The 13,058-nt window shown below is 34.8% G+C and overlaps 2 protein-coding genes and 1 pseudogene across 3 annotated transcripts; 2 read left to right on the forward strand and 1 right to left on the reverse strand.

Annotated features, from left to right (window-relative positions):
- The first annotated feature begins 2,349 nt into the window (after positions 1 to 2,349).
- Positions 2,350 to 4,879, forward strand: LOC121802925. 2 transcript variants are annotated; one of them, XM_042202620.1, is made up of 3 exons: positions 2,350 to 2,909; positions 3,517 to 3,747; positions 4,364 to 4,879. In XM_042202620.1, exons 1-3 carry the CDS (start codon positions 2,405 to 2,407, stop codon positions 4,606 to 4,608), a joined length of 981 nt encoding a protein of 326 aa, XP_042058554.1. In that variant the 5' UTR covers positions 2,350 to 2,404; the 3' UTR covers positions 4,609 to 4,879. The 2 variants fall into 2 exon arrangements, with proteins under 2 accessions (XP_042058554.1, XP_042058555.1); XM_042202621.1 differs by having other exon boundaries at positions 4,367 to 4,879.
- A 797-nt stretch (positions 4,880 to 5,676) lies between these two features.
- Positions 5,677 to 9,511, reverse strand: LOC121805832 (annotated as a pseudogene).
- Positions 9,512 to 11,021: 1,510 nt separating this feature from the next.
- Positions 11,022 to 12,968, forward strand: LOC121802139 (nucleolar protein 12-like). The gene is made up of 4 exons (XM_042201718.1): positions 11,022 to 11,252; positions 11,358 to 11,463; positions 12,067 to 12,199; positions 12,621 to 12,968. Exons 1-4 carry the CDS (start codon positions 11,134 to 11,136, stop codon positions 12,860 to 12,862), a joined length of 600 nt encoding a protein of 199 aa, XP_042057652.1. The 5' UTR covers positions 11,022 to 11,133; the 3' UTR covers positions 12,863 to 12,968.
- The last annotated feature ends 90 nt before the right edge of the window (positions 12,969 to 13,058 follow it).

Genomic DNA, 13,058 nt, shown 5'->3' on the forward strand with positions numbered 1-13,058 from the left:
TAAAAATAAAAAACGTGTTGCATCGTTCGCAACATCGTCCGCGTCGCCCACAGTAAGCGCGGACGATAGGGCATCGTCCGTGCTTCGTCCGCGGACTAAGCTTAGGGCGATGACGACGCATCGTCCATCGTCCGCGCACCCACAGTGGCGGACGATGGTGCGCCCGAGGCATCGGGTGGATGCCCTAAGTATATAACTTTAGTGCGTGAACGATGGCGCGCCCGAGGCATCGGGTGGATGCCCTAAGTATATAACTTTTCCAATATCTAGAGTTATAACTTACCTCACAAACAAAACACCTCCATACTTTATGGTAGTCGGTGGTCACTGCCAATCAACCTCCATCATCAATCTAACATAAGTCAAATCCAGAAAAAGGAAAAGGCACAAAATGAATTAAAAATCAACCTAAATCTTAGAGCACTAAATTAGATCATTTAATAATAGGTGGGTTACGTGGTTACGCCAAATTCAAATAAACCCATTTCATTTAAGTGCTATGGTCCCAAATATTGTTTCAACCAACTCTGTAACGCCACAAAATATGGCGGGTCCATTTCCCAGATTCTATCCTCGATTGGATATACCAATATTTCCTTTTTCAACCTTGGTATATTATATATTTCCTTTTTCAAACCAAAAGTATAAATTTAAAATTTCTCTTTTAATTCTTTGCATATCCGCAGCCAACTATTTCCTTCATTCAAACCTATGAAACAATGCTGTCTAAAAATTATCGAAGATGGTTTACCTTTTAAACTGTAGCTTGCCAAGTTTTAATTGAATTACAAGACCATGTAATTCAACATGGCCAAACTCATGACGCAATTGCAAAATAATTTCAAAGTATAATGATTATTAATTAGAGGATATAGCGATTTCTTGTAAGACTATTAATTTTATCAGTAAAATAAACTTATGTGGTGATTACAAAAAATACCCATCCCATATTACCAGTATAATAAATATACCGGAATTACTTTCGATTAATCCAGCACAAATGCACTAATACATTTTCTCTGTAAGTTTGTTTTAACTTTGCCAAATCACCTCAAAAAATCATAGCCAAACTAACTATTGTCACGTTAAAATTAGATGACATGCTAAACATATGAATTTAGCAAGAAACAAAACAACTGAAAAACAAAAATCTTACATCTCTTTCTCCAAGTGAACACGTATGCAGACATGCAGAACTCCATGTTAACAAAAATCCTATATTCATTAATTACCCGTGCACTATGCATGTTCTTCGGTTTTATAAAACTTAGCATATGCATATCTGGTGTTCTATAATTGATTGAACTTGTCAGATATATACCAAACACGAATTATCAAATAAAAATAACTACTCATAATTATGTTACACTACAAATCTAAATCACTCAACCGTTAGTGGCCTATCAATTTTGATTGATCACACATACTATCAAATTAAAACTAACTACGGATAATATTCAACTATACAAATCTAAATCACTTAGCCAATAGTGACCCATATCGATTTTGTGATTTTGATATTACTTGTCAGATCATAAACCAAATTATAAATTTTCAAATTAAAACCAACTACTCATAATATGTAACACTATAAATCTAAATCACAATATTAACTGCCCTGTCAATTTTGTAAGGAATTAATTTTACTATATTATCAAGATTTATAGATCTTCTCAGTCACACAAAGTCACCCACCCATTAATGTATATGTAGTGTTTCTTTTTTAGTACACGAGCACTTACCATTGACGTCACACATCATATTTCTTCAATAGAACACATCACACATCGTTGAACTTCAGTAAGATACACTATTTAATGATTTTGGTACTATTATGGTTTTCTCTAAAATATGTTATGTAATACTTGTACGTAAAAAAATTGTGCACATTCTCAAACCCAGCTAAAATTGAACTACAAATCTATCTATTTTGTTTTAATTTGGCCTAATATACAAGATATTGAAGTAATTTGATAAAGGTGATATTACTCTCTGATCCTAGAACAATATCCAAAGTCAGTACGTGTGTAAATATGTCAACCTATATTTATTTTGATTTTAATTTTAGTTTTAATTTTAATTTAAATTTAAATTTAAATTTTTTTAGATATTATCCTATGTTTATTAAGGTCAGCAAAAACATGACGTGTGCTGTGAGCCTGTGATATTCAATTCTCACAGTCTACCACTATTATCGCTCTTCCAATAACACTATTGACCAATTAGCAATAGGCATATACCAATTTTAGGCCCGTAACCAAATTGCCCATTTAGAAAAGCGGCCCAAATACACTGCCTATATATCTCCCTTCTGCGCTTAACTTCAACCAACCTATATTCACTATTCAGTACATTCCCACACAAATTCAAAACACAGAATAAATTTGAAGAAATTCATATTCAAATGAAATCCACAATTATCGTGATTTTGGCGGTTTTAGTTTCAGCTGGCGCTATAATTACCTTAGCTATGGCAGTGAATGTAATTCCGGCGATATTGTCGTTGGTTCTGCCATGGCTGAGGCCGCCGTATTTGCACATCCTAATCAACGGAATCATCATCGCCATCGCCACCGCGTCGCGATTCTACCGGAGCCAGCCGCCGGCGACTCGATCGCAGCACCTGATTTCTGTCAAAACTCCTCCGCCGGCTTATTATGCGGATTACTCACCTCCGCCAGAGGTCAGGGACGTGGCGGTGGTTCCGGAGGCGTACGAGAGAGAAGATACGGTTATGGACCTGAAACCGGTGATGGTGAATGGTTTGGAAGTCGGCACCGATGCGGAAGAAGATGAAGGCGAGGACAACGCATTGGACGGCAGTACTTTGACGTACAATCACCCGTTGCCAGAGAAATTCTCGCCCGAATTTTTCTCGTCGGTGGATCCAACAGGAAACGTTCCCGAGAGTAAGTTGATTTTCATTTTCTGCTTTTTATAAACTTTTTATTTTTTTTATTTTCAGAAAATTCCTTGAATCCAGAATTTAATATTTTATATTACCCCGAATATTACTAATTTATTATCCTGAGTCAACGACGCCGTTTAGGTTCTTCTTAGTAATTACGCCTGCAGCATAATTCGAAATATTTCCACCGTATACGTGTTTTATCCGATAAGATATTATAAGTAAATTGTAAAATTATCCAGTAAATGAATCATTATTTACTCCTTAAATATGATCATTCGGTTTAAAGTATTACTTGAGGTTATAGGTCTATTAATACTATATTTGAATACAGTTTAACGATTGGTTTAATTTTGTATAGTTCATAACTACGTGTTATTTCCATCTCAGGACCAAATGAAAGTTTGAAGAATTGATCGTATATTGATTTTTCATCATCTCCGAAAATTTCGTATCTTAGTTGTCGAATACGGATTTTTTGAGCTAGAATTTCATCAATTTATCTCTGGTATTTAAATTACTTGGCGCGCCATTTTTCTACATTAAACAAAGAAGAGTGTAATTTGCTTTACAAAAAAAAAAGTGATTTATGGGGGCGATTGTGACAGGAGAGGAGGATGCGTCGTCACGCGCCGCTCACGACGAAGTTCCGGAAGACGGTCCACGGCTGGCGCCTCATCGACACACGCGGAAATCGAAGAGCTTCAGAGAGCGTGCGACTCACAACGAGTCGCCGCGGAGTCGGAGAAACTCGAACCGGCGAATTGAGGCGTACCTGGACCGATCGTTGACGTGCAACTCACTATCGCCGCAGAATCAAATCGGAAACATTTCACCAAGTAAGTCTATTTCGCATCATATACTCATTGATGTCCTAATTAATGTTGATGTTGTTGAAATTAATTATTGTTGTTATCCACTGCTAATTAAGATAGACGGCGACGTTCGATATGTTTATCTATGATAAAAAAATATAAATAAATAAAAGTCGCTTTATTCTTTTCATACAATTTTTTTTATCGATCACAATAAATAGTTACTGTCTTCTTACTTTACAATTAAACAATTTTGTGTATTTATATATTTCCTCTCTAACCTAATATTCCTACCATCTCTATTTCCTGTCTTATTTGAAAGTTACATTTCATTAACTCATAATCCATAAAAGTGAAAGTTATATTTTACCAAATTTTACTTTAAAAATCTTCACACTTCTTAAAATCTGAGCAACATAAAAATAAGATGAATATTGGCAAACAGAGAAAATAGTTATTTATCCAATAAAAATAAATATTGTTGTGTCAATTGCGAGTTTGCAGAGTAGGACATGCTTTTTCGAGATCTTATTCCATTCAATTCAATGCAATTGGAATCTTATCTTATAATTATAAAATTCCAATTCATTTCATGATCGAGCTTTAGGAAAATAAAATAATAGTAGTAGTGATCATTTAGCAGGAGTTGAGGCGAGGGAGGAAGAATATGAGACTCTAGAGAGTGCGTGGAAGAGGATAACGGAAAATGCAAGTCAGACACAGATCGAATCAACGTCGATGTCGATGATTGGGAAAGCTGTATCGCCAAGTCTGGACGAGTTGCACCAGCGAGTCGAGGCATTCATCAAGAAGGTGAACAACGAAATTAGATTGCATAGGCAAAATTCGTCCAATCAGTATATACAACTGAATAGTGCAGCCTAGTCCCCATTTTGTGTTTTTTCAAAGCTTCAAAAGATGGGGGGAAAAAAACTCTTGGAAAATTTGCTGCAACATTATAGGATACAATCCAACACAAGTAGGTAAGTTATGAAGTGTTTCTTTTATTCTATTTGTGCATATGTAAATGAGGTTTTTCTTTTTTGGACAGATGTAGACATGTAGCTATGTTGTACTATGTTGTTTTGTTCACCCAGTGTATTTGGCTATGAATTTGGATTTTTGAGTATTGTGCAATATTAGAACTCATTTTCTTTTTCTTTTCCCTCATCTAATCAAATCATAGATGTTAATTTGGTCATTGTAATTTATCCTGTGACGGTGTCTTCTCCTTTATATGCATGACTATACATAAATTGATGAAGCAAGAATTCCCTCAAATCGTTTTCATGTTTCATGTTTCATGTTTCATGCTTGAATTAGACAACTATTTTGGAAATTATCGTTGATAAGGCCTTTGGCCTTTCAGTTATAGCCGTAACTGCCATAAGACTTGATGGCGAGACCTTCCATGTTCTCCTAGGCGTGGGATTTCGAGAGAAAAGAACACAAACAACACAACACAACACGACATATCTTCATGTCTTTCAAACTTAGCTTCTTTAGGTTAGGTGCATAGTCATCTTATTCTCAAAACTCCATCAAGTTAATTGGTGTCTAATGAGTTTGAGACACCTTACTCGCCGCCAAAAAGGAACTCGTTTTTCATTAAAAGACAAATGCATCATTAAGAGAGCACTCTGTGGAGTTTATTGTTTTGTGGGAAGAGTGTTCTCCTCTATTCAACTTACAATTTTGTTTCTTTGATTCCTCGTGTTTTCTGTCAATTAATCTAGTAAAAAACCGCATGTTTAACTAGCACTCTATCTGTAATTTCAAACAATAGAATCATCCTTGTCTCTTCAGATATAGATCCTTGTCCCTACAATTATTTGCAGAAACACAATGATTCTATCACATAATATTCCCTCAGTTGCATGCAAACGATTTTCTCGAATTTGTTTCCTCTTGAATTACCAAACCACCTCACTTGCACTCAATTTATCAAAATTATACTAGTAAGGGTAACCTTATTATACACAACGCACCATATGTTGGATTACATTCCATGAAATCATATATAGTTGAGTGAGCAATGAAGCGTATAATACATAATACTCCTAGTTTATTATGGATTAGTACAAAAAGCCCTTAATGTTTCAAAGCTTTGAGCGAATATTATCAGCAGTCCACTTGATTTTCCAACTAGAGATGCCAAAAGAAGAGTTCATGGTCTTACCATTATTGTAAGGATGAACCATGTAATACGGCGAATCTTCAGAAAATTCAATTGGCATAGACTTCCAAAAGAGGCTAGGTTCCCAGTCAGCCTCTTTTATAACCTTCAGAATCTCCTTCACCACATTTCGCTCCCTTTCGATGTATAATGGATTCCATCTCTGCACGTACCAATTGATTGTTTGAACGCTGTATACAAGGACAAAATTGCAGATACATAGGAAAGTGTAAATCGTGGAGCACAAACTTACGTTAAGCAAGTTGTTGCCCAATCTTCTCGTTGCTGAAGGGCAGTCCAAAGGTTGACAACTTTAACATCTAACTGCTTGCAAGAGTCTACTAAAGCATCAGCATATCTACGGCATGTTTCATTTTTCCGGACTTGTTTGTCATGTAAAATACTGTTATTAGAGAGACAGGGAAGAGCAACATTAGATTTATGGCGTGGTAGGACAAACATGAGGGAAATAGATAAAGAAAGTGCAAATCACCCAAAATGTTCACGAATCAGTGCTTCGTTGATTGGAGGTGAAGTAAGAAAAATTACTCGGACCTTATCCGTAAGACTCTGTAAACAGTGCCAATTGTTGTATGAGAATTGAGAACGTTTGGAAATCAGTAAATAAACTTATCTAATGCAGGTCGTTTCAAGCTACCTACAACATACTCCCTCCGTTCCATAGTAGTAGAGTCATTTCATTTTCTGCACTCATTTTGAAAAAATATTTATAAATAGTTAAAGTAGAGAAAAATAAATAAGAGAGGGAATATTGTAGATAAGACTCTTCTCTACATTATTCTCTCTTACTTTAATCTCTCTTAACTTTAACTATATTTATTACTATCATTTTTTAAAAACGAGTGCAGAAAATGAAATGGCTCTACTCCTGTGGAACTGAGGGAGTATTAAATACCTAAGAACTTTGAAGACAACACTACGGCATATTCACATCCATAACTACAATAATCTTGTAGTTTAAAGATCCTACATTGAAACCATTAATTAACAAGCTTTCTAAGGTTGCATCAAGATAAAGAGCAAGCTCACTAGACCTTTTTGTTCCTATTCGAAATAACGGGCCTAGTTGAAAGACATTACACATGCTTAGTTTTGAACTTAAGCTTTCTTTTCCATACAAATACATAGCCTTCATCAATCATTTTCTCTTGACCAAAAAGTAAAACCATTAATAACAAAAAGTTGCTTGGTTATGACAATTCCTGCAGATCATATTGTACAACGGAACCATTTGAACATCCGGTAATCAGTTCATACATCTGGTACAAACCTGTAACCCATAGAGAATACATTTCTACAAAGAAGAGTATATGAAAGAAGCATTGCGTACCCTGAGATGAAAATAGATCTTCTTCATGTTGTCAATATATTCAGGAAGAGGAACATGAACACCTAAGCCACTAGGATGAGGGTGCACTGCATCATTCCCACCAAAATACACTATAATCAATGAAGGGAACCTCTGCATCCTGAACAAAGTTCGAATTACAGAAAAACATAAGATGCAAACCGATAGAAGCATAAAGGGCACAAACAATTTGAAAAATCAATGCTGCTAAGTTTAATTGATTAATTAAGATATAATTTCACCATCGTAGCCAATGAATCTCATTCTTATTACCAATAGATCACACGGATCTATCTCAACTTATACATACGTACATACATACGTGCTTACATACAAACAGTCAAAAATACACATAAAAATATATATACAGAAAAATATATGGCATATTCAACCATCATTCGAGAAGATACCTTTGGGAAAACTAGGTCCAATACTTGAACAGCGCGCCTCGAATTCCAGCCAGAATATCCTTGCAGAACTATGTCTGCCTAAAAAATTCACAAAAATAAGGACAATAATTAAAACAATCAAATTAACTGAATCTACAAGCTCTCCTTTTGCAAAAAAAAATGACATAAAACAATTAGCCTCGCAGATTTTGATTGGTAGCTATTTTATAGTACTATCTATTTTGTTTTCCATCATCCAACATAAGATTCAACCTTCAAATCTCTAATAAAATACTACATACAAAATCTCAGCAGCTGAGAAAATTCCTTTCTGAAAATTTAAAAAGAAGAAGATGGAAATAAATACCTTACGGTCATAGAGATCAGTAAGAATAGCTCCCCATCCTCCATTGGAGAAACTTTGCTGAACTATCGACGATCCAAATAGCACAAATTGTGGTCGTCCCGGCCCAACCATCTTTTCTCTCCTCCGTGTGTAATCAAAGGAGAGAGGCTGAATGGGAGTGAGTGTGAGAGAGAAACAGGGAGAGTGCAAGTTTATTATGAAGAGAGAACTACTATGTAGTAATATAAAAAATATTCCCACACCAGCTCTGATTTTTATGTAATGTCTAGAGCTGAGCGTTCGGTTTTCGGTTACCGAAAACCCAAAATTTTTATAAAATTAAACCAAACAGAACTGAATTAATTAAAAACCTGAAACTGATAAACATAAAAACCAAACAAAACCGAAATTACATAAATATTCAAAGAACTGAAAAACAGAGAGACCAAAAATTCTAAAAAGCCATAACATGATTAGCATCCATCAACCTAAACAAACATAACATCATCCAAGGCTTTAAAAAAATAGAGTTTCACAATATCCACTAAATCTACAACAAATTATAAAATAGGAGTAGCTTTTAATTTTAAAATTTACGTAACAATGTGTCAATGTCCATAGTATTACTTTAAATATGATAATCATCTACTGAAAATCTTCAATATCTTCCAAGTGACAATAAGTAATAGTGATTTATTACTTAATTAAGGCTTGAGATAATTAAATTACCTGAAAAAAAGTATATAAGTAGAACAAATTAAATAAGCAAGAACATTAAACTTCAACGTTTAAAGATTAAACTTCAACATATAATTGGGATGAGCCAAATTTAAAAAATTTAATCGAATTATATAATTCAAATATTACAAACAATTTATCATTCCAACTCTGATGAACTTAGGTCCCGAGTTCAATTTTTACAACTGAAATAATAGAACACTCGAATTAGGTAGCCACTGAGGATGGGACTTTGTAAATCAAAAATGAAATTATATAACCAAGAGATTGAGAAATTTTGCAAACACTATCTCGATTATATTAAGGCCAAATGAAATCACTCTCGTCGAAGAGACAAAAGCATTCATATATAACAACACGAATTGGATAGTGGATACTTTCCCCCCAAAAAAATTGGGTTAATCAAACAAAGGTAAGCAATTATTCGAAGTCGGAGATGTAGAATTTTGAGCATATTCATGTATCAGTATCACAATAGAATAAATGAGTTTGGAATCATGTGGTATGATTCAAGCAACCACACGCAGCGTTTCCCCAATCAATAAAACTAAAATACATCACAAACCTTTGAAGATAGTATTGCCTTCGCGACGGACTCGAGTCACTGGAGACTGGAGTGGAGGCGTGGAGCAGAGTAGTAGATAAAAAGAATGGAGGAGGCTGCGTGGTGTTTGATTATCTTCAAAGCAACTAACCCAATTTGTTTGAAATGGGTTTTTGCATTAGTTTTGGGTTTGGGGCTTTTCCATAGTTTCATTTGATTGGGGAAAAACGTGACCTTTGTATGTTTCTTTTTGTTGTTGTATGGTTGGGAAAGGCGTGAGCCTGTGAAAGTTCTTTTTTTTTTCTTTTTTTTTTGTTTAACCACATGTGTACCGAATCCGCCTTTTGGCGGAATCCGACTAATCCTGCTCGACCAGACTTACGGATTAAGGCCGAAAGTCTCCCAGTGAGTGGCGGGATTTGAACCCTGACCTTTTGGTTGATTGAGTCTTGGTAGCTGGGATGACATATTTGCCCTTCAGTATGTTGTTGTTCCATTTATGCTATCAATCTAAGCAAACAAAATACTCAATCCATTTTTAAAAATGCGAAGAGAAGTAGGTTAAAAAAGTTGATGGAGTATTACGGTCTCACTCAAGATGTTCACTTTTTTTTAGTTTGTCTCACTTGAGATGTCCATTTTCCACATTTGAAAATAAATTCATCTCTTATCTCTTCTCATTAAAACAATTTCTTCTAAAACTCCGCATCACTAAAAAATATGGACATCTTGAGTGGAACGGATATAGTATAATAAAATGTAATGTAATAATAAATTAGTGAAATGTGATGTCTACTTAACATTTATGGTAGAAAATGAATGTGGACAATAAATGAGGGATGAATAAAATTGGCAAAAGTGGATAAAAAATGTGGGACTGGGGGACTGGCCACATACTCCCTCCATGCACAAATGACACGAGTTTTAATGTGCATTTAATAAAGCAAGAGATAGAAGGAAAAAAGGTGATGGAAGTAGTATTAGTGGACTGTAAGGTCCACATCATTAGTAGTACTACTGTATTCAATTATTTAAAACTTTTCATATATAAAGATTAATATTATTTTATAGACGATAAAAAATGGTAAAACTAGTCTATTTTTTCTGAACGGAAAGAGTACAAATTAGTCAAATGGAGAATTTTTTTTTTAATTGACAAATGAAGAATACTTACTAATTTACAGGTCATGTTACGATGGACTTGAATTCGAGACCTTTGTCTCATACATTATCACTCTACCCATAGTCGCATATACACTATAATACAAATGAACATTATTTTAGTGGGATGAACAATGAGATTTTCAACTCTTTTTAAGACAGTTAAACTTCCTTTGTCCCAATAAAAATGAAACGTTTTTTAGATTGCCACGTTAAAAATAAAATGTTTACTAAATGAAAATATCACCTTCTCTATTTTTCTCCCTCTCTATTACTTTATTCTCTCTTCATTGACTTACAAAATAACATTACAAAAAATTTTATGCTAAAAAAACAAATATTTTATATGAAATTGAGAATCTAAAGAAGATTATTATAATTTATACACGCATAATAACATTAATTATTTTCCGTTTTGCAATAATGTAACTAAACAACAAAATCAATTTAATATTTATTTTTATAATTTATAAAAAAATTTAAGGAAAAATAAATTATTTAAATAATACTATTAATTTTTTTTTAGTTTGGCGATTCAATAAATAAGATGGAAGGACAAGAAGAGAAGCGCGCGGTACATGTACATCTCTGATAAGCAGCCAGTCTTTTTTCCTTCTTTCCAGTCCCCTGCTAAAGCCAAAATTAAACAAAAATCAGGTTTAGGGTTTAACAATCTCCGCCACAGCCATGGATATGGCGGCAGCGGCGGCTGAGGAAGGCGGAGCACCGCTCCGGACTCGCTATATTAAAAAGAGAGCTCTCAGGAACAAATCACTCTCTGTATCTTTCGACGAAAAAGATCTCAAGTACGTTTGATTTTCTTACTTTTCCTTTTTCTGGTGAGCGAATACGATTAATTCACTGGAATTGATTATATCCATGGTTTGATTCTGATTATTCATACGGTGCAGAGATTTCATAGGTGGTTTTCACAAGAGGAAGAAGAAGAGGAGAAAAGAGGCCTTGCTGCAGCAAGAAGAAGCTGGACGCCGTAAGCGCATTGAGCTGCGCAAAAAGGTTTCAAATTTGCTTTTTGATGCAATTTTTTTCTCGATTCAATTACTAAGGTCAATATTTTTTCTAAGTTTGTTATTTTGCTCTATCTTGCATTCTAACATGTATAATCTAGAAAATTACGATATTTGATTATAATTAGGTTTCCCTGAAAATTGTTGTGTGTTTATGCGTTTCTTAGTGACGCAGCTGTATTTATGCAGTGATTAAGCGCTAGGCATTGCACAGCTTGTAATTGATATTTGGAAGATTGATTTATGTGGCGATTGCAGTTTGATTATGTTTCTAAGTCAGATGGCCAGTAAACTCAATCTCAGGCTAGGAATAGATAAAATGAATGGTTTCTATTGATAAATATGCTCTCCAAAATAATATGATAGTTGAACCTTAATGTGTACTTGACTAGAATATACTATGATAGTTGTAATTTGGTGAATCAACACAGCATCATTTCAAAAATCTTGTGGCATAGTTTTTAGAGTATTACTGTACTGGGTTATTTGGAAATTGTATCATTGTGTGATGATCATAACTTGTTAATATACAGCTCTTCAGTTTTCTTTTTGGGAGTCTGTGGTAATGATTATGCATACAATCTTATTCCAGAGAAAGTTGGAAAGAGAATTTGTTATGTCTGGTGGAGTTCCAGTGGATCCATCTGCTGTTACTGCAAAATCTGATGAGGAAGACGAGCAAGACGAGCAAAATGAGGATAGTGAACCAGTTGCATCAGTTTCAGGTACTATATACTTATCTCCATCCACTGACATATTCTCTGGCGTGTGTATAATGAAGTCTGAATCCCACCGATTCTTTCTAGGTCTAGTTCTTATCTATAACCAGTTTGCTTACACTTGATTCATAAGACAAGTATGCTGATTTAATCAACACATATGAACATGTATATCTAAGAAGATCAGAAAAATGCTATAGTTGATATGATTTACTTGTTAGAATAGTATCTATAATCTAGTGTTGGTAACTTGCATTTGTTCTGGAATACAACGTTGTATAGGGCAATATGAGATTTCTATGTGCAGCCTCCTTGACCTCGACCTATGTAGGTCGATCAACAAGAAAGGCAGTAAAACGCTTAATATGTGTGCCTGATGCTCGATTCTGGCCTCTTCTAATCTTATCTCTTATATTCTTTCCGCAAGGGACTATGATGTATGACAATGATGATGTCCAAGTCATAGTGACTACAAGTGAAATTTCCCGGGAGGAAGTGCTTCCAGCTGATAAGTATGAAGTAGAACATGCTCCATCTGAGACAGGCAAGCAGAAAATCCCTGTTGTTAGGAAGAAGCAACTGAAGAAGGCACCAGTGAAGAGGTCTCGCCCGAAGATACAAAGGAAAAGAGAGAAGAGGAAGGGAAACAGCAAGGAGAAAAGGCGCTAGTACTTATGATATAGACTCGACCTTCTGTATCGAATCAGTCTTTGGTGAATGATCTTTCAATTTGCCCCAACTAGTGGTTAACAGTATTGCATTGCATGAGTGGCAATTTTTGTTGCAGAAATGATTATTTCTTGTGATAATCAAACCGAATTTGGAACAAATTGGATGAAAAGGCGAAGTTGATAAAGGATGAGAC

The sequence above is a fragment of the Salvia splendens genome, chromosome 5, assembly GCF_004379255.2.
Source record: "Salvia splendens isolate huo1 chromosome 5, SspV2, whole genome shotgun sequence".
Lineage (NCBI taxonomy): Eukaryota > Viridiplantae > Streptophyta > Magnoliopsida > Lamiales > Lamiaceae > Salvia > Salvia splendens.

What these genes read in the sequence shown, in the direction of transcription:
- LOC121802925 (XM_042202620.1), top strand. Translation starts at nt 2,405, where the DNA reads ATGAAATCCACAATTATCGTGATTTTGGCGGTTTTAGTTTCAGCTGGC. An exon ending in AACAGGAAACGTTCCCGAGA is followed by an intron (nt 2,910 to 3,516) that starts GTAAGTTGATTT and finishes CGATTGTGACAG; the next exon opens with GAGAGGAGGATGCGTCGTCA. An exon ending in AATCGGAAACATTTCACCAA is followed by an intron (nt 3,748 to 4,363) that starts GTAAGTCTATTT and finishes GTGATCATTTAG; the next exon opens with CAGGAGTTGAGGCGAGGGAG.
- LOC121802139 (XM_042201718.1), top strand. Translation starts at nt 11,134, where the DNA reads ATGGATATGGCGGCAGCGGCGGCTGAGGAAGGCGGAGCACCGCTCCGG. An exon ending in TTCGACGAAAAAGATCTCAA is followed by an intron (nt 11,253 to 11,357) that starts GTACGTTTGATT and finishes CATACGGTGCAG; the next exon opens with AGATTTCATAGGTGGTTTTC. An exon ending in GCATTGAGCTGCGCAAAAAG is followed by an intron (nt 11,464 to 12,066) that starts GTTTCAAATTTG and finishes ATCTTATTCCAG; the next exon opens with AGAAAGTTGGAAAGAGAATT.